The 24,847-nt window shown below is 44.2% G+C and overlaps 1 protein-coding gene across 3 annotated transcripts in view; it reads right to left on the bottom strand.

Annotated features, from left to right (window-relative positions):
- CDK12 (cyclin dependent kinase 12) overlaps window positions 1–24,847 on the bottom strand; it is a 57,266-nt gene that overhangs the window by 715 nt on the left and 31,704 nt on the right. For 2 of the 3 annotated variants that reach the window (XM_004378026.2, XM_023732816.1), the window contains exons 13-14: window positions 23,981–24,433; window positions 18,880–20,180 (exon numbers count right to left, since the gene is read on the bottom strand). In XM_004378026.2, the coding sequence (XP_004378083.1) occupies window positions 19,468–20,180; window positions 23,981–24,433 (1,166 nt within the window). In that variant the 3' untranslated portion in view covers window positions 18,880–19,467. Of the gene's footprint in view, window positions 1–2,965; window positions 3,071–7,739; window positions 7,859–18,879; window positions 20,181–23,980; window positions 24,434–24,847 lie in introns of those variants that run through there. The other variant, XR_002824368.1, reaches the window with a different exon arrangement.

Below are 24,847 nucleotides of genomic sequence, written 5' to 3'. Positions count from 1 at the left end.
AAGGACATCATGCTTGGTAAAGTAGAAGGTCAGCGAAAAAGAGGAAGACCCTCAATGAGGTGGACTGACACAGTGGCTGCAACAATGGGCTCAAGCATAACAATGACTGTAAGGATGGCGCAGGACCAGGCAGTGTTTCATTCTGTTGTACATGGGGTTTCTATGAGCTGGAACTGACTCGATGGCGCCCAACGACAACAAGAAGGAGCCCCTAGCTTTCTCTTCCCTTGTCCCAGTGGTCTGTTCCCAGGGACAGGACTGGGACCAAGTGGTTATCCTTCCAGGTTCTGGTCTTGTAATGGTGCTTTAATAAAAAACAACAAAAAACAAAAAAACTCCAAAGCTATGAAATGTCAGCTGGGTACCCAGAGCTCTGGGTAGGCAATGAGGGCAGGGTGGAGGGGCTGTCTGCCAAAGACCCTCTTATGGAAGGTGCCTAGGGGCACTGAACTGCCCAAGCACCCTCTGCGCAACCTACAGCACAGTAGGGCAAGAATAACCAGCCTCTCCTATCCCTTCCTCAATGGGAAGCCTCTCATGGGAACACTCAGCCTCCTCTGCTCTTTTCTCGTCCATTTCCCTCTCCTATTTCAAAGCTGGTGCCTCCCTTGCCCCACAATTCAGATGAGAGGCCTTCATCCACAGAGCTCAGAGTGGGGGAGAAGTGGGGCAGAAGAGAGCTCTAACAGACCTGGACCCCCTTCCCCTCTGTTGTTTTCATGAGCTGCCCCCACTGTGTGAGTCACCAGAACCTAGAGCTCGGCTGAGCTGCCAGCAGCTTTCTCCCTCCTCTCCTCCCTCAGCCAGGCAGATATGCACCCAAAAGGCCCCAGAGTCCACCATCTTCCTACCCATAGGGCCCCAGCCTCCTCCTTCATCCCTAGAAATCTGCACACAGACACACTGACACTGAGTGAGCAAAGGAGTGTGAGAGCCCCGAGTACGTGCTCTGTGCTGGGGCAGAAAGCGGCCGCCTAGATAGCAAAGCAAGACTGCCAACCAGGAAAACTGGCACACTTGGACACACGGCCTTGTCGGCACGTGAGGGGAGCGGGAGAGGATAGGGTGAAGAGGCTGTCTCAGGAGCAGGCGTCTCCTCCTGGCTCCCTCTCTGGTTACTGTTTCTGTCCCTTGGCTTTTCTCCCTGGATGCTGATGCACATCATGGCACCGTCACCTCTGCGGTGTTTATCCCTTTCTCTGCCCTCCTTCCCCTCCTCCATGGCCTTGGGAGCTAGAGAAAGGGGATCTGCACGAGTACTTTCAAGGTGGGAGGTTCAGACATCCAGATCTCTCACTAACCAGAGGGGCAAACTGAGGCAGAAGGAGGAAAGGGGTCCCATCAGAGTAGCAGCTAAACCCGAGGCCAGTACTGAGCTCCTCAACTATTTCCATCAAGCCCCTCTTCTCCAGAGTGCAGGGAATTCTGGGTATCACTACCTCTGCTTTCCACTTCCTTCAAGTCTACCCTTTCTCCTCCTCAAAGGCTCAGTGTTCCTCCTGGACTCCCAGAGCAGGCTCCAGGCTCTAACTCCAGGCCTGCAGATCTGGCACCCTTGGCTCAACCTTGGGAGTGTGAGGCAGGACTGGTCGGGGTTGGGGTGGAGGCCCTGTTTCTCAGACAATCTGGATTGAATGTTTTAACAGCCTTTTAGCCCCTCTAATATGCCTTAGTTGGGGTAGGGATGGAAAAGCGGTAAGGAAGAGGGCTTACAGAAAGCTGCATGATCTTCCCCACTGCTATGCATTTCAGAGTAGAAAAAGCAGCTACCTAATAAATCCCCTAAACAGTACCCAATATGAATGGTCTGCCTTGCATTAGGCAAGAGAATCTTCCTTTCCAACTCCTGGCACAGTTCTCCTCCCTTATCTATGACCCTGCAGGCCCAAGAAAGCAGGAAGGGGTCCTAGATGGGCTCTTTCCAGACTGTCTTAGAGGAGGATGTGAGGGGGTCCTTCTCTTCCTGTTGGTAGTAGAGAAGGCACAGAATCAGACAGCCAAAGAGGAGATGACTGAGGGTCCAAAGGGCAGGACAGAGTGAGGCTGGGGATACTTAAGAGAGGCAGGTTCTGCTCTTCCCCAGGGGCTTTGGGAATATAAAGTGGGATACTAAGACAGAAGAGAATAGAATTCTGGGGGTGGAGCAAAGGTGTTGGGGGCCTGGGGAGTGCAACAAACTTTCTATCTGCACTGCTCTGAAAACCTGGTGCCTATCCTTGCCCCAACCCCAACTGAGCCTAATAAAGCACAGAACAAAGAAAGCTGAATTTTTTATGAGAAAGGAGGAGGATGCCAGGAAATGCCACCTTTAGCAACCTGGTGGGAAAGCCCCCTTTCTCCTTCATTCTTTCCCTCTTTTACCCTAGCATCTGACAGTGGAGGAAGTAGGCAGGTAGGGATAGGGGCAGCTGGAAACTTGCCTTTCTCTCCAGTGTGCACCAACACCACACAGAGCCAGATGGGGTCTGACCAAGTGTTCTGGGGGCCTTGAGTTTAAATTCTACCTCTGTTCTAGGCTTCTCTGTGGGACAAGAGGTATAAGATCACTCCTCACTATGTTTTTTTAGAATTACTTTCCCCAGTGGCTTATATGGCAGTGAAACTATTACAAGACCTAAAAAAAAAAATTTAGTCTTTATTGGGGGACTTATTCCTCAGTTAAGGGCGTTGGGGTAGTTGATGCCTTTCCTTCACTGTGGACCTTAAAATGGTAAAATCCCATGGGAATGGGAGGCTGTAGGAGATCTGTTTTCTTAGAAGCAAGGGAATGAATGAGATGACCTTGGGAACAGGCTGTATGAAGGAAATATCCCTCTAGTACTGCTCCATAGAGCTGCACCTGCCTAACTCCCCTGAGCTGCTTCCAGGACTCAGGGGCTAGAGACATGGGACTCCGAGCAATGGAGAATAATATCCTGCCCACCCTTCTTCCTTGACTCCTGTCCCCTGATACCTACCTACCTACCTTTCCTTTTCCTGTGTTCCCAGGAGGTCTCCAAATCCAGGAACTCAAAGCAAATCAAAGACAGGATTCAATTGATATCCCCTCTCTGGATATCCGTTTTCACATCTGTAAAATGAAGGGGTTGGGCGAGATGAGCTCCAAGTTTCCTTCCCTGCAACAGTAAGGTTCTATGATTCACACCCCAAAAGGCACCAGGCCTCATTTGCATGCTGTTTTGCATGTAATTTCCATAGCACTTGTTTTATGTCAAAATGTTCAGAAATATCTCCAAACCCTGCCCTTCTCCTCTCTCCCACCATAGTCTCTGGTCCTATGGTCCTAGCCCTTGTCTTCTTTTCTCCAAGGATCTCAAAGCTCTATCTCCACCCTCCTTTCACAGGTTTATAGCACGCACTGGGACAAGCCCAAGCTGACAAAACCCCAGGGGCAAGAAAACAGCTTCACCTACTATTCAGGGTGCAATTTTGGGCCCCGGACCTGAGTCAGCCAGTGCAGCTCCATTTCTTTTGGGGGTCCTGGCAGTTGGGGAAGGTCCTGGAACCTCTTCCCAGCACCTCCCCTCCTCCTCCACCTTGCTATTCTCCATGCCAGAAAGCAAAGTGGCCAGTGATTGATGGGCCTGGGTTCCTGGTAACCGCACCCAGTGGCCCAATCCTCCTCCCTTACCCAATCCCTCCCCTGTCCCTATTCAGAGATCAGATTGTCTCATGTTGGTCCCTAAGGCCCCATTAATTAAAAATACATCCAATTAAATGGCAGGTGAAAACGTGCTATTGGAGCTCTCTACCCCCTGCCCCAGCTTGGTTCCCCCCCCCCGCCCCCGCCTTTTAAGGCTCAGCTGTGCTTTGAGCAGAGGGAAAAAAAAAAAAAAGAGAGAGAGAAAAGAAGAAAGAGAGAGACGAGGAAGACATAGGAGTGGGAGTATGGGGGGGGTTGTTTGAACCTCTGCCAGGGTAGCATGTGCCAGCCTGGGAGAGTGGCACTGTGCCCTGGTGTCTAATTTCTGGAGGTGTGAGTAGGTTTAGTCAGCTGGGTACCCACCTCCATCTCCCTTAAAGGGGCAGAGAGAAGTCAGAGGACGTGGCAGGTTGCAGCTGCCCTCCTTCTAGGCTTAGTGGGTGAAGGGCAGAAGTGTAAATGGTCGTGGGGCTTTAGCAGAGGATGCAATGGGTGTGATGTTCAGGGGTTGGAAGATTTGGAGGCCTCCATTCTTGGCATATCCCCTACTCTTCCTCAAACTGGGAAGAAGATAACAAGGAGCCGGCTGGGACCCAGGTGGCAGGGCATGGCGATACTCCCAAGCCTGGCTGTGCCTACCCCTGCCCACAGAAAAGCTGAGAAAAGAGATGGAGGGAGGAAGGAAGAAGCCATAATTTGTGTGAGAGTAGATGGGTCAGATAGGATAAAATATACAGAGATGGACACTTGTGTGGGCACCATACCTCCAGCACCTTATAGGTAAGAGAGCATGAAGGAACGTGTCCTGTTTGCCCCTCCTCTGGGCAAAGAGAACAGTGGTGGTGTGAAGTCACCTCCACCTGGCTGCCTGGCAGGCTCTGCATAGGACATCTCTCTTGATGAGCACTGACCGTTCTCATTCTCCACACTCACAGTGCCCCTAACACTTTGCCAGATTAGGCAATGACTCCCTACCCAAAGCCCTCTGGCTCCAAGCAATGCTAAGCTAGTGAGTACTGAAAGCTGTTGGGAGAGGAGCTTAGAACAGAGGGGTAACTAGCTGTGGCACTCAGAAACTGGGCAGAAGTGGGGGGGCAGTGCTGACCCAGGGCCCCTGCCTGGCTTCCTTGGCAGCCTCAGCACCTCCTCACTTCACTTTAACGCTAATTGGAGATTTTAATCTACGCTGCCGCTCTGCTCAGGGTGCTGGGGGGAGCGCCAGCTGTGCAGTAATTCCAGCAGCACCGACTGTTTAATCAAGCTGTCCTCCTGGGGAGGGGCCCTTGGGCATGGGGGTGGGGGAGAGAACCTCTGTCATCTCCCTTAGCCTGTTCAACCTGGCAGGGCTTCATGGGGACTAAGGGTCATCTGTGGGGTCCTTACCCCCATAGGGGCCCTGTGGCCACTTGGCATCCCTGGCAAGGAGCCATTTCATGGTATGGGGTGGGTGTGAGGCTCTTGGGCTGAAGCAACTCCCCTCTCCAATTCTGCTTTCTGGCACCTTTTTGGCTCAGAGCCCTGGGGTGTCTGTCAGTCTCCAACCCAGGCTGTAAACATCCACTAGAGCATCATGAGCTCTGCAGGTTTACACTGGGGGAGGAGAGAGGGGCACAGAAGAAGGGCTGAACTTCCTCACTCTCCCAGTCTCTTCAGTCCCCTCAACACTTTACTAACAAAGACACTTCTCTTAGAACAATCATAAGAGATTTTTCCCTGCAAACTATAGACACCTCCACTGTCTGGGCTGAATGAAGACACTGACTTGGATGAAGGGAGACAGTGGGGTGGGGAGCTGAAGCTTGCTATACCCTAAAGAAAAGCATCCATGCAAGGTGTTCAGTGACTAGAACTAAAGGGCTTCCCAAGTTCAGCTGGGAGCACACTGAGATGTCAGGCCACTTTGCCAGAGGGTTCAGAGTCTCAGGCCATTTTTAAGAAAGAACAAATGGCACCAATTATTCTTCTGGCTTCCTGGATCCCACTTTTGGGTTCTCTGGGGGTGTTTCTGACCCCTGTCCTGGGGAAGGAGCCCTGGTGGTGCAGCAGTTAAAGCACTCGACTGATAACCAAAAGGTCAGTGTTTTGAACCTACTAGATGGTCTGTGGGAGAAAGATGCGGCTGTCCACTTCTGTGAAGATTTACAGCCTTAGAAACCCTATGGGGGCAGTTCTACTCTGTGCTACAGGGTTGGAGCCCTGGTGGCACTGTGGTTGCTATGGCTGGAATTCGACTCATCAGCAATACGTATGTTTTTTGGGGTTTGGTCCTGGGGAAAGGGTGCCCCGTCACCCAGACTAAGAGGCATGAGTTTTAATTGGTGAAGAGCGCCCTCGTGTGGCAGGAACCAAGACTGCAGTTGCCTAAGTGGTTCCGCAGTTTTGAGGGATCAGCCCCTAGGTTTAGACACCCGGTTGACAGACCGGTGGGCAGGGTTAGAAATGTTTGTGCTCTCTGTGCCATCAGGGTACACCATGCATACTTTTCTCTCAGCCACTTCCAGGGACATTTCCTGCTTTCTGACACTTGCCTTACCCCTCCATCAGCCCCATCCCACCTGCTCCACTTCTAACTCAAGGCATGTGCCCACCGGGGAAGGATGCACCTATCCCATAGCTGGCACTTTTTTAGACCTGCTGCTGGTGTAGTCTGGATTACAGGGGTGAGAAAGGACCACTGCTGAGAGAGGAAGCCTCAGGTCAAGAGGGTAAGCTATTGTTACCTCCAATGTCCAGGGAGCAGGGAGATGTTCGGGCCCTCCTGCCAACTCTCCACAGGCCTGATGAGAGATGCCACTCAAACTCTAGACAGGATGACACCTAGTCGTCTATTCTATCCTACGGTCATCCATTCTCCACTCCCAGTTGGGGCCTGGGTGTGAGTAGGGATAGACTATCAGAGCCTGGGCCCCTTGCCCTGGAGAATATAAGCAGATAAAAAACCTCTCTCACAACATTCAGGCACTCTCCAAGGATGCCAGGCCACTGGGCAGAATGCACATCTGAGGCTTCAGACTTCCAGTCCCCATAAGTAGGGCTCCCTGTCATTAGAACCTTCCTCTCCAGTGTCAGGAGCCCCCATGGCTGAGTGGTTAAGAGCTTGGCTGCTAACCAAAAGGTCGGCAGTTCAAATCCACCATCAGTTCCTTGGAAACCCTATGGGACAGTTCTACTCTGTCCTATAAGGTCGCTATGAGTCAGAATCGACTCAATGTCAATGGGTTTTTCTCCAGTGTCAATATCATCTGTCTACCAGTCCCTTCTTATCACACTCACTAAATGGGGGAAATAGTTCTGAACTACAGAAAAACGGAGGGAGACTTAACACCAGGAAGGTGTCCAGACAGTAGGACACTAGGGCTGGAAGTCACCAGGGCAGAGAGTTGACAACTGAAGTAGGCCTTTCTCCTCGCTGGAGATACTTAACAACAGAGAGGAATATTCCTGTCAGGACCCTGTTTTAGGTTGGTTGGTAAGGGGAGGAGCACACCTACAGGGAGGCAAGAAGGGTGGGGGTGGGCACTGGAGGCTGATGACCTGCTGGCTCTGGGCACTGGGGACAGAGGGAAGCAGGCTTACAGACCTCTACTTCTGGTGTCTCACACAGTGGACAAGCGGGATCTTCCATTGAACCTGGAATGGAGGTGGGAAAGCTGATTAGAGGTAGTAGGAAAGGACAGCACTGCGCTATCCTGATTCAGAAGAAATGGAGAGAGAACAGCTTCTTAGGGGAGAAAAGAAAGGCAGGGCTATGGATGAGGGCCGCGGGTGAGTGGGGCAGGTGTCGTAGAGGAAAGGGTTGAGAGTAACCGACATCAGCATCCCATTGTAGAGGAATATCCATTAACGTAGCTGGCCAAGAGGATACAGCAGGAATGAAATGACTGCCAGTGCTGAGAAAAGGGGTTACCCACTCTAGCCATGCTCTAGCCAGGACAGAACTTGTTAACCACAAAGTAGAACACCAGAATAGGATCAAATAACAAGCTAAGGAAACTCCTCTGGAGAGTTTTGGGAATAAGAAACTTCCCTGAGACCAGGGGTGGGATATCCCATACAAAAAAGGGTTAGGGGCCTCTGACTGGCCTTAGGTCCCTACCTGGCTTTAGATTCTGTGAAAACTCTAGGAAAGTGCACAGAGACTGAATTTTCCAGGGCTCCAGATGCCAGGACATGACAGCATTCCTCAGGGGCTATCCCTCCTGCTGCTGCTGCCACCTGTAAAAGAAAATGACAGGTTATATTAGACACAAGTCAAGAAGAGTGTCTTTGGTCTTTCACCCAGGGAGCATGGCCTTGGTAGGCAACAGTGATAGTTACGGTTACCTCTTCTAATTCCCTCAAACCTGAACTCACAAACCTAGAGGGATTCAGAAGAACCAACAGGTCTTAATTATGCTTCCAGAGAGAGTTATAACTGTTCTAAAATTCCTACCTCCAGGGAACTAGCTCCAAGTCTGATAAAGTCAAAAACATTGTCCCTATATTTGGAGATAAGTTAGGAATTTAGCAGAAATAGAATCTGTGAAACCCAGAATTATAAAAGGTAATGAAGAGGAAGGGCAAGTCAAAGATGGTACTGATCAAAGCTGATGCAAGAAGATGACCTGGAGGAGGCCATCTAGTTAGATTACCAGCTTGAATTTGAGGTTCTTAGTCCGTAATAACTTATTCAAGAAGCGCTGTGAGGAAAAAAAACGGGTCTATAAGACAGAAAGAAGGTTTACATGACAGAGACTATGAGAGATAGAAAGGTTTACAGGACAGCAGACTTGATGCAATTTGGGACAAGTAGGACTACCATACATTCCCTAAGTAGGGACAAATTTGCATGGCGATCAACCCCCTATTTCCCCCATGCTATCAATTAGGGTGTGATGGAGAAAATGTAAAGCATATGTACTGGCATCTACTTCTTTGTCATCAGTAGACAATGTTCTTATTGCAGATTCCCTGTCTCTCCGACCTAGATCCATGACTCCATCTCTAAGCTGCCCAGCAGTGCCTTTCTCCCTTCAAGGTTCTGCGTCCAGCTTGGGAATGCTTCAGCATTCCCCTCTGCTCATCAGTGGCTCCCAGATTCATATGCCCAGAGAAAGCAAGCATTGAAAAGGACTGCAGATACATCTTGGAGAGGTCCAAACAGGGGAAGGGAGTCTGCACCAGAGTGAGATAATTTACAGATCCTGCAGTGTCAGGGTTTAGGTCACTGTGGTGCACCACACACCACCTTCCTTCTGTCTCACCAAAGAACACCAAACAACTCAAAACTTAAAATAAATAAATAAAAAGGGAGAGGAGTAGAGGCTTCCCCACCAACTTCCCTGAAATCTCGGAGAATATTTCAATTGCTCAGGGTTTTAGAATCCCTTCTCACTCAGACGCCCGCCTCCCCTTAGTTTCCCAACAGGTAAGATGTATTTTCCTTCTCCCTTCTTTTTGGCTTTGCTTTTCAATATAGCTGTAATGTACTGCAAAGGAGCCTGAGTTTAGATTTAGGGTGAATTCCTCACATTTATTGCCTCTGAGGCAATCTTTCCCTGTTATCCAACTCCCAGAGATGGTGGCAAAGTGCTCCTTAAACTTTTGGGTAACTCTGAGGGCATCAGGATCTTTGGCCATGGCTGTTAGTTGCTTCCCAATGCACCAGAGCACTTTAAATACTACATTTGTGTAATTTGCATGTCATTGAAAAATTAGTGTTTGAGGTAAAAAATACAAAAGCTTCTCAATTTCTTTGGTACTAATTATTTTTTTAATCTCTCCTTTCCCCCTCAATCTCTATTCCCTGCCCCACTTCAAAATCTCACAGCCCTTCCTTCCTCCAGCCTTTCCTGATTCTGGATTCTAGTCCTGGATGACTGCCACTAACTGGCTGAGACTGTGGGCAAGGCACTTGCCTTCCCTAAGCCTCACTTTCCTATTCTGTAAATTGAGAGGTTGGGTTATGGTCCTTTTCTAGCTCTGGTAATCTATGATTCTATAAAGGAGAAGACACGAGAGTCCTTCCACTGGGAAGTGAGACTTTCGTTCCTGCTCTTCACACCTTTTCTCTGGGCCCTGCAGAGAGAAGCTCCCCTGCAGAAAGAAGTCTGCTTTTCTCATGCTGGCTTAACTAAGGGGACGAACAGGGGAGTCCCTGTAGAAGGCCTTCTTTTAACCAACAAACTCCTTCTATTAAGAGGAAAAGATGTTAAGAAGGTGATCTAACTGTAACCCTGAATCTTGATAAAGCAGTAAGAGAATGAAGGCAGGTATGGGGGCAGGAAGGAGGAGTATGATAAGCATGCCCCCTCCCCCACACACACCTTATGCTATTTAAGAGTCTGAGCACCCACTTGGCTTTGCCCTAGGGAGCAGTGGCTGCTTATCCAATACAACTGTGTGTGGATAGGAAGAAAGCAAGGACATGTGTAAACACATCCAGAGCATCGACATAAATGTCCAGTCAATGCATATACACTCCTGTTCTTTGTAAGAAGCCGTAGTGGGAGGGGACAAAACATCCCAGTGTTCCCCCTCCCCAAAGTCAGAAAGGAAGAGACAGTGAGACAGGAGCTACTTGGCTTCCTATAAATTGTTTTGTCCTTCCTCACAGCTGCAATCAGAAGCTAAGGGCTCCCGCAGGCCTTGTTCTGATCTGCTGCAGGCGATGGAGGGTTTTTGAAACGGAGAGGACTTGGCTGCGGCCCCGTTTCAGCTGCCGCTGGGGCTGGCTAATGGGCTCATTCGGGAAGACCCCCGCCTGCTGCACTAAAGAGTCCCCCGCCGACCCCCTCCCCAGTCCCAACCCAATTAATAAATGGGGGCTCCCACTTTATGGCTCTGGGAGCAGGAACCAGAGATACAAATGACCCCCAGGGAGGGACAGAAAAAGGCCTTCCAAGAATCAAGCCAGAGAATTGTGCATCCACAGGCACATGCTGCCACAGGCTAGTCATAGCCCATTTTCAAAGCATTAAAGAGGAAGAAACTGGCAAAAAACTGTATTTTCTTTCCCAGATTTGAAGTGGGGTAGGATAGCATTACTGAAGTCTGTAGGCACACCTCAGCAATAAACTCTTTCTCACCTGGTTCTCCAACCTAAAATGGGCACAAGCTCCCCTATTCCCCAGGGGCAGTGCCCCCTCCCAGACTCTGCAATAGTGAACATAGACACAGCTCATCGACTGGTTAATAAACACTTCTACTTCTTAAAAAACAAAGCAGCTATCGTTTGCCAAGTTCTCGTCACCAACAATGGCACAAATATGTCCTGGGGTCATCATCTTGAGGCTATCTTTTACACCTCCTCTCACATCCAAACTGTGACCACACTTCACATACACCAGTTGCCACTGAGTCGATTTAAACTATGACCAGGACTTGCTAATTCCTATGGACATATTTCCTTCCGATTCCCCTTGTGCAGGCCCTCACCCACCTCATGTCTGGAAAAGAACAATATCCCAGCTATCTTCTCTGTTTCCTTGACCCAGTACGGCTGCAAAAGTCCTCAACATCATTTTCATCTAATCATGCTCTACAACCAAAAACCAAACCCAATGCCATCGAGTTGATTCCAACTCATAGCGACATTATAGGACAGAGTAGGACTGCCCCATAGGGTTTCCAAGGAGCAGCTGGTGGATTTGAACTACCGATCTTTTGATTAGCAACTGAACTCTTAACAACTGTGCCACCGGGGCTTAAATCATGCTCAGGTCCCTGATAAATCCAAATCAAATCCAAAGTCCTCATTCAGGCCAACAAGACTGCTCCCCCAACTTCATTTCCTAATATTCTTTTCCTGGACCACCCTAGCTAGTCCATTTACAATCCTCTGCACAGAACACACATAAGACCTCCTCCATAAATGTTCTCTCTCTGTTCACCTTCCTCTCTTTTGTTCCATGTCCTTTTTCTTCATTACCTTTAAAGAATCTTTTCTGATTAATTCCACTTTTTCTGATGATTTCTTTGCTTTGGCTCCCTCTGTATTATGGTACTGTTTTGTTTTATAACCTGCATTAAAGTGCTGACTAGTAAATACTGATTTTCTGCTCCTCACTCAGGTACAAGACTCATCTTTCTCACTAAACCTAACCTAGTCTTCCTAAAGGTGGGACCCTCCCCTGATCTCCTTTCCCTCAGAAGTTCCCCTGTACTCAGAACAAGACTCTGCTATATAATATGGGGAACACCTAATGATATTTCTGCTCCCCAGTAAAGCAGCCCTCATAGTATAACTACCAAGATATCCAGCAAAAAACTACAAGGAACACATTCTCATACTCACTGTCAATTTTCAGACTGCAATCTGCCCCTGAACTTGGCACTGAGTCTTCCCCAAATTGCAAATTTAGTTCCATGACTTGAAAGTGTTACAAAACAAACAAACAAAAAAAGCACAGTCACCAAAGGAATTTGTTTATCTCCTTGATAGATGTTTATTCATAGTTACACAAACACCATTCTCTCTGAAGACACCCTAGGATGAGAAGCCCCATATTGTTCCCTACTTCTATTAATCTTGCATTTTCATGTCCTAATCAATCCCAGCACCAACAGTAATCTTGTTCCCTAACAGCCCTCCTCTAGACTACCTCTAACCAGAGATATAAATGACCCCCCTCCACATTTTAAAAGGTCTCTAGGAATAGAGAAGTTATTCATGAGTCTCTTACACTGTTTGGTACTTCCTTAGATTAACCTCACTCTCATATGCTGACTCTTTACTTCCTCTATTTAGCCCAGTGTGGTTAAAGAGAGAAAAGCAGTCCCCACCACTCCCCTTTGCCTCCTACATATTGCTCAGGATAATAAAAGGGATATGCCTCGAGGAATGAACTTAGAACAGTGCCTGACACATAGCAGGTACCCAACAAATGTTCTCTCTCTCTCTCCCTTCTCCTCCTAATACCACAAGTTTCTCAACCTTTATGGGCCTCTTTTTTCACTGGCCAAAGAGGGAACTGAACTAGACAAACTCTAATGTCCCTTTGTACTTCTAACATTCTGCAACTCTAATTCATACATTCTGGTTTGCTTGCTCTTCTATATAGGCACTGCCCTCACTTGACTCTGAAATGAGGGGGAGAGGAATAATACCAGTTTCCAGATTGACCTAGAAAATATAAAATTACATTTTTGAGTTTTAAAATTAAAAAAAAAAAAAAAAACAAGTAACTTTTTACCATGATGCATCCGTGCCATTCCCTCTTTATTCCGGAATTACTCTCTTGAACTATGTAGATAGCAGTACTAAGCAAATGTCCTCATGAGTTATTTGCTTAACATAGTCTAGCTTCTCTAGGGAAAATCTGCCTTCATAGTATACTCCAGCCTAAGGGTTCTAGGCCCATTCTCTAACTCTAAAGGTACCACTACTGAAGTCAAAGGGGACACTCTCACCGTGGTTCTTTAACAGGGTCTCCCAAAATGAATCATGCATCTCTAAAGCAATTATCCCCTAAATTTCACTAGCCCAACCACTTGGTGGATGCCCATAATTTCCCCTTCCATCCCACAGTCCTACCTTTTCTTTATAAGCAATTATTCATTGTCTTTCTGCAGCTCAGCTACCATGTTGCTCTAGATCTCCCTTCTTCCTCTTATTGCCACCTCCTTCATATATTGCTTCATTTTATATGAGATTTTTGGTCCCCCTAACAGAAACTGCAAATACTAAAACAGGGCCAAATTCAGAAGTTCCTGAATTTATAAAATGATCAGGCTTCTAAACTTTATCTAAATCTTTTGATTTGGTCTCTTTTCTCCTGGTCCAAAAGCATTCAAAACTGCATTAACCTTGGTGGGGAGGGTTATTTGTATACAAGGTGATGCTCACCAAGCGTGTCCCTCATTAGACATTGTTGTAGTTCTGAGACACAGAAGGGAAACAGATTTCCTCCTAGAGATAGCCCACAAATAGGCCCCTGAGGTAGAGGACTTCCTCTAAGAGTTAGGCTTTGTTCTTCACTTAGCTCTGACTGCTACACTGTGGCCTTTTAAGGTCTCCATCCTGCCTCCCTCAGGGATGGTTTGGCTTGGATAAAATGTACTTCATTCCTTTAGAGCTATCAACACTATCTTTAGTTTACAACCATGCCAGAGCAAGACATTCCAAAACCCATCTATTTCTAGGTCCTAGGGAACCTATGTCTATGTGAATTTACTTTATGGATATTACCTCTTATTTCAGAGACGTACGCTACAGCTGAGGGCTGCATACTACGAAAGCTTCACTTACTACCACCCCTCTTTACCCACTGTCATCAAGTTGATTCCGACTCATAGTGACACTGCAGGACAGAGCATAACTGCCCCACAGGGTTTCCAAGGGTGTAAATCTTTACGGAAGCAGACTGCCACATCTTTCTCTCATGGAGTGGCTGGTGGATTCAAACCACCGACCTTTTGGATAGCAGCTGAGTGATTTAACCACTGCACCACCAGGGCTCCTAACTACTCATCTAGAGGGTATTAAAGAATAACTCCATTATCAGCTTCTTTCTCTCAACATTGGACTACTAATTTCAGATACAGAGACATAATGAGAGCAATTCAGTGGTCAAAGCCAGATTTGGCACCCCAGTGATTAATCACCAGGGCATCAAAGCAGTCCTCATCTGCTTTCTCGTGGATAGCAGGGCCCCCTTCTCACCAAGGTTTACTCCCCACAGACACCATCTGCAACTGAGCTTAAAAATGTTACCAGCAAAAGCAAGTCTCAGGATATGGGGAGAGGGGATGATGAGTTTGAAGGTTGAGAGGAAGACTGGAAGATGACTCCCTGCCTTTCTAGCCCAGAAGAACTTCTTGTACCTTACACAACATACATTAAAAGCTCCTTTCATAGCTCTTAGCAATAAGAAAGCATGGCTATTTTGCTTTCTCCACTTCACACACCTGAAGATCTGGATAGACATTTGTCTCCTGAACTACCTCTCATTACCTTTCAAAACTATGAAGCAGCAATAACTCTAAATACCCAGCAGGGTTAAGCAATCAATACCTTTGGTAGGCCTAAATCATAGGGATTGGGTGGTTGAGTGGGGAGAAGAGAGAAAAAAAGGAAATGAAGAGAAGTGGATAGATAGGAGATGGACAGACAGCTGCATATGGTGAGAAGAGGCAGAGTACCACCAGTAATTCCTTCAGGTGTCATACTTCCCCCAGTCTGTCAACTCCCACTTATCAGTCCTTATCAATGAGAAATGCCACAACTGGACAGTAAAACTAACCAAAGTATCCAGGAATGCTCACCCTCCCTCTTAGCCCAACCGGAAGACTTGGCAGTTCTGCCTCTCCCTTGGAATGGCTATTTCCTCACTTTACGTACTTCCTACTGCCATTCTGCCTAGCTCTTCAGAATGACCAAGATGTGAACAGAGAAGTCAGTCTATACCTAAAAAAACAGTCAAGCTATGGGGTAACTTTTAGTAACAGTGGAAATCCCAGTTTAGTACCAAGAGCCTTAACTGTTAACATCTTTGAGGCATTAACCTTACCATACAGTTAAGAATGCCTGTCTGGGCAAAGACAGTGTCTAAGAAATTTAGGTTCTGAACAGTAAGGTTTCCAGTTAGAAACGGCCTTGGGTATGATGGAGAAAAAGTCCAGGTTAGTCAGGTCCTTTGCCTTTAGGCCTAGAATTTAAAAGACAGAATATTGCGGTGAATGAAAACAATATTCTCTAGTAGGCTGAGATTTACACCCTTAGTCATGAACCTGCAACATATAAAGATCTAAATCTAATTCTTTTATTCTGGAGACTAACCAGGAATACAGGATTCCAGCAACGGAATAATTTTCAGCTCTCTATTCTCAGTAAAAACAATTTAGCCCATAGGCAAGGGAACACCACACCTAAACTTTGGGGATTCAAAGACAGGCTGGCAACTCTCACTAGTCACCAGTTTTTGAATTCAACATCTTCCTTATTTCTCTTGTTCTTGTGTACCCCTTAACCTTCTATGATTGCTTGCCTCAAACTCTGTTTTTCCTTTCTGTCTTCTGATGGGCTTTATCTTTCTGCCTATTTATGTCATAACTAGCAGGACTGCAGCACACACTACAAGGGAAGCTTAATCCTTAATGTTCTAAGTCACGAAAGGGAATGGAAAGTAAATTTCTTCTTAGGTGGAGATGGGAAAGGTTTTGGATAAGAGATTTTACCCTTCAAACATCTTTGACTCATTTCCTGGATTGGCAATGGATCAGGAAATCCCCATGCTGACCCTACTTCTATCAAGATCATGGGAAGAACTGGGCCTTGGGGGGTGGGTGGTTCTGGTTTAAAAGACTATCCTTTGGGTCTAAACAGCATCTTAACCAATTTCCCTTGATGGCAGTTGAGCTCAAACCCACTTACCTCTCCTGTCAGGAGGAGTCAGGGTACATGAAGCTCAACTCTTTTGATGGCCTGGCACCGCCATCTTTTGTGTAACCATTTCCTACTTTAAAAAATCAAATCTTATGGTTTCCCCATCAACTCTTATTGTTCTCTAGTTCCTAGTCTAGTGTTTTCAAGCACCTCTTCAAACCCTGAGAACTTTTTTTTCTTTTTTTGGTAGCTTATGAGCCTACAGTGATTCTGAGACAGAGAGCCTCTAAAATAAGGAAAAATGCCCTTTATACATGATTAGATCTGCTCAGAGGATACAGATTAAGAAGTAAATGCAATGGAGCAAAAGTAGTATAATAACAGGAAATATTTAATTTTCCAATCTCCACTTTCCATTTTTATAAACTGAAAGAAAAAATTTAATATATTACAAAATATCTGTACATAGACAAGGTATACCCAATGGGGGGCAAAAACAAGAGAGAGAAAGGAATACAGTGTCAGGAACCTTAATCAGGGAGAATGAGGTGGCAACTGACACTTTTCTGATGCAGCATTCTCTCTCAAAACCTGCTGGTAACCATTTTAGCACTGTAACTATATATGTATATTATATACACACACACACACACACACACACACACACATACACAATAGGTTGGGTGATGTCTATGGCATAAGCTAACACAAGCCCTACTTACAAAGTTGTGCTAACTGCCCTTTAAACATATAGATCTGCTCTCATTTTCAAATCCTTATGGACAGTTGAAGAAAAAACTAAGGAAACTGGGTCAAACAAATTTGTTTTCAAAACCACAAAAATGATCCTTGTCAAACCAGTTCTGTCTCCCATTCACGACTAGATCAGATTTCTCATCTGTTCAAAATGATGTATTTAATAGACCTGGTATATCCCATGGTATAATAATTAAAATAAAAGCAAAACCACTTTTGAATGGAACTGAGTTTGTAATTTTCTAACAGTAAAGCTGAAATTCTGCCAAACCTTTACTTCCATCACGTTTATAGATAACCAAGCTGAAAAATTAACAAATACCTTTTCCTCTTCCATACAGATTCCAGGATATTTAACTGAATTTCTTTTTCCTCGGCTTTTAGAAAGAGTCAAAATTACCAAACTTTTTTTTTTTTAAAGTTTAGATTCCCAAAATGGGATGGGGGTGAGATGGAAATCATACACACACATACACACATGCACACATGCACTCACCCCTTCCCTAGTGGGGATGGGGGAATGGAGGCTTAAGTATATTATTTAGGATATTTGGCATAATTAAAAATAAGGAGTGGGAGGGTGGAGGGAAAAACATTATTGATGACTGCTGATAACCAAATTACAATGAAAATATATAGAGAATTTTATTCATATTTGATGGGAAATCAATTTTTTTACTGAACAGATACTTTTGAAAGTATCCCAGGCTTAGGTTCTTTAACGAAAAACAAGGGAGAATGGGGCCAAAAGCCTCAAATTCTAATATTCTAAAATACAAAAGGCCCATGTCTGAAGACTAAGAAGTCAACAGACAGAATGTTCAGATGAGCTTTAATGCAATTTACCAGTAACATCTCAGTGAGCCTAGCAAATCTAATTGGACACACTGGCATAAAAAGCCATCAATGCCAAAATGGTTAAAAGGTTCTCTTTCTAATCAGTGTTTGGCCCTGAGGGAAAGGCCAGACCAAAACCAGAGAATAATAAAGAAATACACACACCGGATATCTACCTATTTCAGTAACAAGGGAAAATAGTCTTCATGTAAGTACCTCAAAATGGTTCTTCAAGTTTTTTTTTTTTATTAATGCACCTTTCTCTTATAAGTAGTTTTTATTTTTTACACATGAACTTGGCATTGAAACACAAAACTTCACTTGAATTCTGAAAACTATTCTCCAAGATGCCTTTTCCTTGTAAAAGGGGGCTAATCTATATTTCACAAAGGTCTAAGTCTGCAGATAATTTATATGAATGTGTACCTGTTTTTAAAACACTCTATATGCTGGTACTCACATATAAATGGAAGCCAGAATGAGAAGCCTCCCAAGTTACCCCACCCTGAGGGCCTTTCCCTTTTCCATTTCCTGTTTATGGTAAGGCAAAGTTCTTGCCAGGAAGCCATAATTTAACCCCTTTTACCAAAACCCAAAGTCAAATCCCTAAAAGAATTGGCAGGATATACATGCTGGGATGTGTAAATGTCGATACTGTTCTTTCTCATGTTCTGCTCTTTTAAAATTATTTTTTAAAAAAGTTATCAGGTATTGATACATCTTCAGAAAAATACCCTAAACTAAGTTATATTTCCACGTACTTCAGGATGTATTTTTTTTCCTCTTTGACAATATTACAATGCTCTGTTTGAAAGGTTTTGTTTTGTTTTTTACATAAAAATACATGTGTAAACAATATGCTAACTGCTCTTATTAGCCCTCTAGGTATGGAGACATCATCTCTAACCCCAGCTCAGCAGCAACGTCCTAGGCTGTCCGCATTTACAAATCAACTTCCCCATCAGAACATGGTTTAAAAAAAAAAAAAAAAAACCTTTTGGAATTGAAGAGTTGCAGAGAACAATATAGGAGTTTGAATTTCCTTTCCTTTATTTCAAAAAAGGTAATGAATTATCCCAGGTTTCTGGGCATCTCAACAATTATTTTTTTCCAAACAAATGCCTCAAAAAAGAAAAGATAGAAACTCTGTAACAAAGATGAGGCAAAAAGGAAAGAGATGGGGTTAAGTCTACCTACTTGCCGAAGAATGCCACTTTCTACAACCTGCTTTATGTGCAGGGAGAGGGAGCACGCCTTTGGTCAAAGTGGAGCAACCTTTAAGGATGAGTAATTTATTTGGAAAAAAAAATATGTTCAAGATGCTTAATGGGGGGGGGGGGTGGAGTTTGCTTAAAAGCAAAAATGTGTGATGGTGGAGAGAAAGGAAACATTTGTTTAAATCAGCCAGGTGACTCTGTTTCCCTTAGAGCAAAAGCCTAAGAGCAGCTCAAATTTTTGAACACTATTCTCTTTAAAGAAGAAACAAAATCTAAATTAAAATTCAAAAGAAATAAACCATCAAAAAAAGAACAAAAAAAAAACCCTTTAAAAACCTAGAGAGACTCTCCTGATAGTCACATCTCAAAACTGAAACTGTTCTTTTTTTCTTCTGTTCAAGAAATGCAGGCAATGAGCTAAAAAAACATTTACTTTTCAATTTAATGACCCTCTCTATATTCTCTACTTATATTTACTAGGTAGAGTTGAAGTAAATGTTCTGGCTATATCCCATCCTGGGGGAACTGGTGCCGACATTATTTTGTAAGTCGCCTGCTAGTAGCAAGTGAGCAAGGAATACAACGGACAGCTTTGTGTAGCCAAATGCAGATAATTACCTTGCTCTGGCAAGTGATTTCATTAAAGGTTCAGAGGACAGAATGGAAGGATTGATAGGGAAGGAGTCTTTCAGGACACTGAAGTCTCTGGGTTAGTAAGGAACTCCTCTCCCTCTTCCCCCTCTTGGCGGGACTCTTGTAGGTGCCCGATAGAGTTTTCCATAAGCAGAAGTCTGGGCTGGGGTCCCCCAGTTAAGGCATGCTCCTGAGCTGCTGGCCCCAGTGGTTCCTGGCCCCAGCTCCCCATAGTTTTGCAATTTGGTCTCTGCATGCACCACAGAGTTGCTGCTTCCCTCAGCCTTCAGGAATGGTTGCCCGACCACTGAGTGTAATGCTAAGGGGACCCTGGCAAAGCGGAGGTCCTGGTCCCCTGGGAACTGTACTGACCCTGTGCCCTGGTAACTGCTGGACTCCCCAAGGTGGCTCACAGAGCCTGAGAAGGTCCTGTTCTTCACCAGGGTCTGGGTCAGGGATTCTGTCAAGGCTGGACCAGAGTTGCGTTCATCAGTGTCAGTTGCACTGAACCCTGTTTCAGGCCCATCAGTGTTTCCGTAAGTCCTGTTTGGAGGGGGTCGGGTGGAGTACTCCATTGGTCTCAAGGCCTGGTGCTCATGTGGCAGGTGGCCAGGAGGCTCTGCTTCAGGCTGGGATAAGAGTTGCAGCAAGGCGGCTGTCACGGCTGGGTTCAACTCCTGGGGGGCGCTGGAAAGATCGCCTTCAACCAGAGGGGGTGGAGGTGGCGGCGGTGGAGGTCCGGGGGGCTCAGGGGGCCTCTTCTCTGGTGGAAGAATGTGAGGAGGACATGCTGTGGAAGGGTTACTTCTTTTAAACACCATCTTAAAAATCACATGTGATTATAAACACAAACACACACACACACACTGCCCAACATAAACAAATATCAATACAAGTAACCAAATATATAAAGAATAAAATCTTAGGACCAGGAAATCGCAATTTATAAATAAAATCAAGTGATTAAAAATAGGACAGTTGCATTCTGGATCTAACAGCTGGTGTAAAAAGACCATTATGATTTTTCTCTGATATTTCTTCCATTTCATTCTTTAAGAAACTGTTCTAATGTGTAGGCTGTTGCAGCAGCAACCCCCCACCCCTTTTTGCTGTTGGATCAAAACATTAATGAAAATAAAGTAGACAGATGAGAACAATACATATGCCGTAGTAACATTTCTAGGACATAATCTTGCTGTACAACAAGAGACCCTGCATAAACTTAGCTAACACATTTTACAGAAAGTTTAATGGTATAACGTTAACCTGAAATAGAACTTAAAGAATATACAGGAGAGATGAAAAAAGTAAAAACCTTCCATTACCATCATGTATAAAAATACACCTGATTCTCAAAACTTAAGTCCCTTTCCCTCATAATTACATTCTGAAGAAAGGGATATTATCCACCATACTGTCATTCAGCTTCCTATCTTACAGTAATTATAAAGACTAAAGTAATCTTCTACCATAATTTTCTATTTTGTTTTCCTACCTCCTGCATTTTTTCCATGCTATAATAAAAATCACTGTAGCACCTCTTGTTATGCAGAATGGACTTTGGTAAACACCTGCTTATCTTGGAAAGAAAGACAAGAACTGGGTATTTAGAAACATATTGTACTAATACTACACTCTGTCTTTCCAAAGATTTTTGTCTTTCCTGAGTCACTCCCCAGAGTTTTGTTTTCTACTGCTGGTTCACGTTGCCTAAGCATAGCAACTGTTTGATAATGAACTCCCACCAAGGCAGGACAGGAGAGACGTAAAATGGCATGAGTTTGAGGACACAGAAAACCACTGTGACAAAAGAACACTCAAAAACAGTGCCTTTAGAGAACTGTGAGTTAACCTGCTGAAGAAAAGACTCAATGTTTTGGGAAATCTTCCAAATGACCAATTTTTCTGTTCCCTATGAAAGCACATTTTTTTAAAATGTCCACATAGTCAAGTTTTCATTATATGAGCTAGTGATGTAAAGTTATTACCTAGACAAGCCAAAAACAGTTTTTAGTTATAATTAGATATTTTGGTAACAGATTTACCTTAATTATATTTTGCACAGACAAAGTATGCATTCGCGTAGCATGCAGATGAAAGCACTCCGAAAACACTACAAAACTGTACGGTGGTACCATGGAAGAATGAGGTCAGGTGCTATATGCAATATACAGGTAGGATAAACAACTGTCCCAGTTTGCCTAGGACTGAGGGGGTTCCCAGATTGTGGACTTTAAAAGTTTTAAAACTGGGAAATCCCGGAACCAGTTGATCACTCTATACATAACACCTATCTAAGTTACTTGTTGACTGGCTGGCTGACTAGCTGGCAGAGGAAAATGAGTTTAAGGACAAAAACATTCGTTGTAGAAAATCTACAACTTAGAAAGTAGACATCTTAAGAAAAAGAAGGGCTAACTGTATTACAAAAACACCTACAGATTTCAAAACCTTTTGCTATCAACACTACATATCTAAACATCACAGTACTAGTTATTAAAAAAATATTTTTGGAACATCAGTTTTTTTTTAATACTGAGGGCAAACAACTTAAAAATACATAACTGCAAAAGTGGGTAACTCTAAACTTATATTCTTCCAGCTATACCACTTTTCATATTTAAAGTTTGCCTTTTATGCAAATAGCCTAATTATGTTTCAACAGAATCAATTCTTAAGCTCAAATCACCTTTTCAAGTTCTTTCACATATATAAGAAGATGAAACTCTTTTCCCAAGTAGGAGAGCAAATGGATTGTAAAGAACATTAAAGCAAGGCTAACAAAACTTCTTAAATTAAAAATAAAGATCACATTTTTACAAATTATACTGTCATAAGATTTAAGGTGTTAACAATATTGCCAATCCTTAATAGTCTCTACTAATGGAGGGAGGTATTAACGAAATGTACAAACAACTTAACTTCATTCGATTCATTGGATATCAACCACCACCCTTTCAAAACAAGTTCCGAGTAGCTAGACAGTAGCCAGAATCAACAGGCTTTCACCTTTTCTGGCTTATCCAGTCTGCCCTCTGGTGGAAGTGCTACTTAACAGTGAAATGGCCAAAAAACAGGCTGCAGGGGGGAAACAAGATGGGGAGATACAGTAGAGGCACCAACTGGGTAATCCAGTGGTGACTGCAATAATTAAAAGAGTGGCGTTTTTACACACGCCTCTGAAAAACAAATTCAACAATTTCTGGCCACTGGCCAGGCCTTAATTTTAGTTCAATTTCACCATTTTGCCAATAGCTTGTTGGCTGTATTATTGGGTGAATTTCTTTCAATCACTGTGATATTTATTTTGAACTACTTCTTTCAGATACTTTGATTAGAGCTGAATTTTTTTGTGGGGGGCAGGGTGTGGGGGGTGAGAGAGAAGACATAAAGAGGCCTGCTTTAATTCTAGATTAGCATCTCGGTTATTTCATGTCCTGGAGTTTCTTAAAAATAACTGGAACCAGCATGACAGAGTAGCAAAGTGAATTAAGAAACACGAGTACACAAGTTCTAGTTCTGCCTCTGCCAATAATCAGCAGTGAGACCACAGGCAGGCTTATTTAAACACACTGAATTATAGTTTCCCATTTGTAAAATAAGGAGGTTAATTTTATTTGTTATCTTACAGTTCTAAAAAGCTAAGCATTTGAAAAATAGCTTATGTGTTTGACCCTATACCAATGGAAATAATGCATATTCTTTCTACATCATCCCATACGAAATGTGAATGCAGGACTCTAAAGTTGAAGGTTAGTGTATTTCATCGGCCCTTGTATCGCTTCTCATTCCCCAATTCATGGGGTCTTCATGGACAGTGAAAATTTCCAAGGAGTTGAAAACACTTTCAGATAAGTAAACATTTGGAAACAGACTGTGAATCAGAATTGATTAGACAGTTTAGACTTCTTTTCCCTCAAATAAATTGCATGCTGTGGTCATGTGAGATCAGAGCATAATGTATTCCTTTTTTTTAGACTATTTTTTCTTTATGTAATGTTAACTTCCTGATATAGGATCCATTCAGTTGTCTCTTTCAGGAACACAGATTTAAAGAAATCGTTTTTATATACTATTACTTTTTGGCAAGAAAATTATGATATTATCTTTTTAGAAATATTCCCAAATTATTCTCCAAGAGATTAAGAATAGTATTTTATTAGTGTTCTCTTGACTTCCAGGTAAAACTCTGGTATCTAGTATCCACTACACTAGACATAAAGAAGTACAATCTGATAATTGTTTGTTTGGAAGGCAGATTTTCAAGTGCCAGTACTAGCACCACACACACAGTGCTTCAAGATGCATCATTAGTTACGGTTGTGGTTTCCTTGGTTAGAACACAAGGGTTTTACTTACCTACCTCCTAGGAAGTGGAAAACCAATCAGTGTATGTAAGGTGCTTTGAGAAACTTTGAGACTTAGATAAAAGAAGAAATACACCACTGGTGCTATGTTCTCCCGCAGACTAGGTTACAGAAAAACTGAAACCAAGGCCATTGAAGTGAAAAAAGAAAATGTTATATAAAGAGATTTTTAAGAGGATCAACAGCACCTGAGCTCAATGAGATTCATGACCGGTCTGTTTACCTGCTGCCTCCTCCTGTGACATTGTGGGAGTTCTTCGGGGCCCCTGTGGCCCACTGTTCTTGTCACCGTTGTTTTCCTCCAGGCTGCCTGCTGGCTCCTGGGTTTTCATCAGCTGGCTCAAGAGAACTGCCAACATATTCTGCATGTCAGCTGGTGTGCTTGAGATTTCAGGGGTTGTCTGTTCTATTGAAGGCTGGACCACTGGGGCAGGAGATGCCTCTTTCAAAGACTCCTCTGGGGCCACTGGCTCTGAGTCCTGCTGCTGGGAAGTGGCTTCCGTCAGGGCACTGATGGATTGGTTCAGGGCCTCCAGCTGCTGCTGCATCTCTGGGTTGGAGTGGATGTTAAGCAGCTGTGCCATTTGAGGGATGCTAAGGTCGGTTTGGCTCTGTAGCAGGTTCAATAACACTGCCAATTCACTTTGATTCAGCTGCTGTGTGATGTCACCAAGGCCTGTGGAGAGACAGTGGAGCTAACATAAGAGGATGAAGTAGGGCAAGGGTCTTTCCCTTCTTCAACTGGCAGTAACAACTTATAATATCTAAAGAATCAAGTTCATTTTGAATGTCTTTTTTCAGACCTTAGTTTGTCACGACACAGGTTGTTATTCTCTACACTTTCGCTTAAAACTATAGGGACTAAAATATCTCTGCACTGTGTGTAAAGGTGATTTTATCTGTATTCTTCAAGGTCAGTGATTTTCAACACTTACTATACATCAGAACTACCAGGAGAGATTTTAAAATTCAGTTGCCCTAGGTCCCATCCCTAAAGATCTGGCAATTGTTTGGGGGTGATTATTTGTTTTTAAAGCTTCCTAGATGACTCTAATGTGCAGCCAGCATTGGGAACCACTGTTATAGGTGG

This window comes from Trichechus manatus, unplaced genomic scaffold, assembly GCF_000243295.1.
Source record: "Trichechus manatus latirostris isolate Lorelei unplaced genomic scaffold, TriManLat1.0 scaffold00054, whole genome shotgun sequence".
NCBI classification, from domain to species: domain Eukaryota; kingdom Metazoa; phylum Chordata; class Mammalia; order Sirenia; family Trichechidae; genus Trichechus; species Trichechus manatus.
This window is presented reverse-complemented; position numbering and strand designations above follow the sequence as displayed.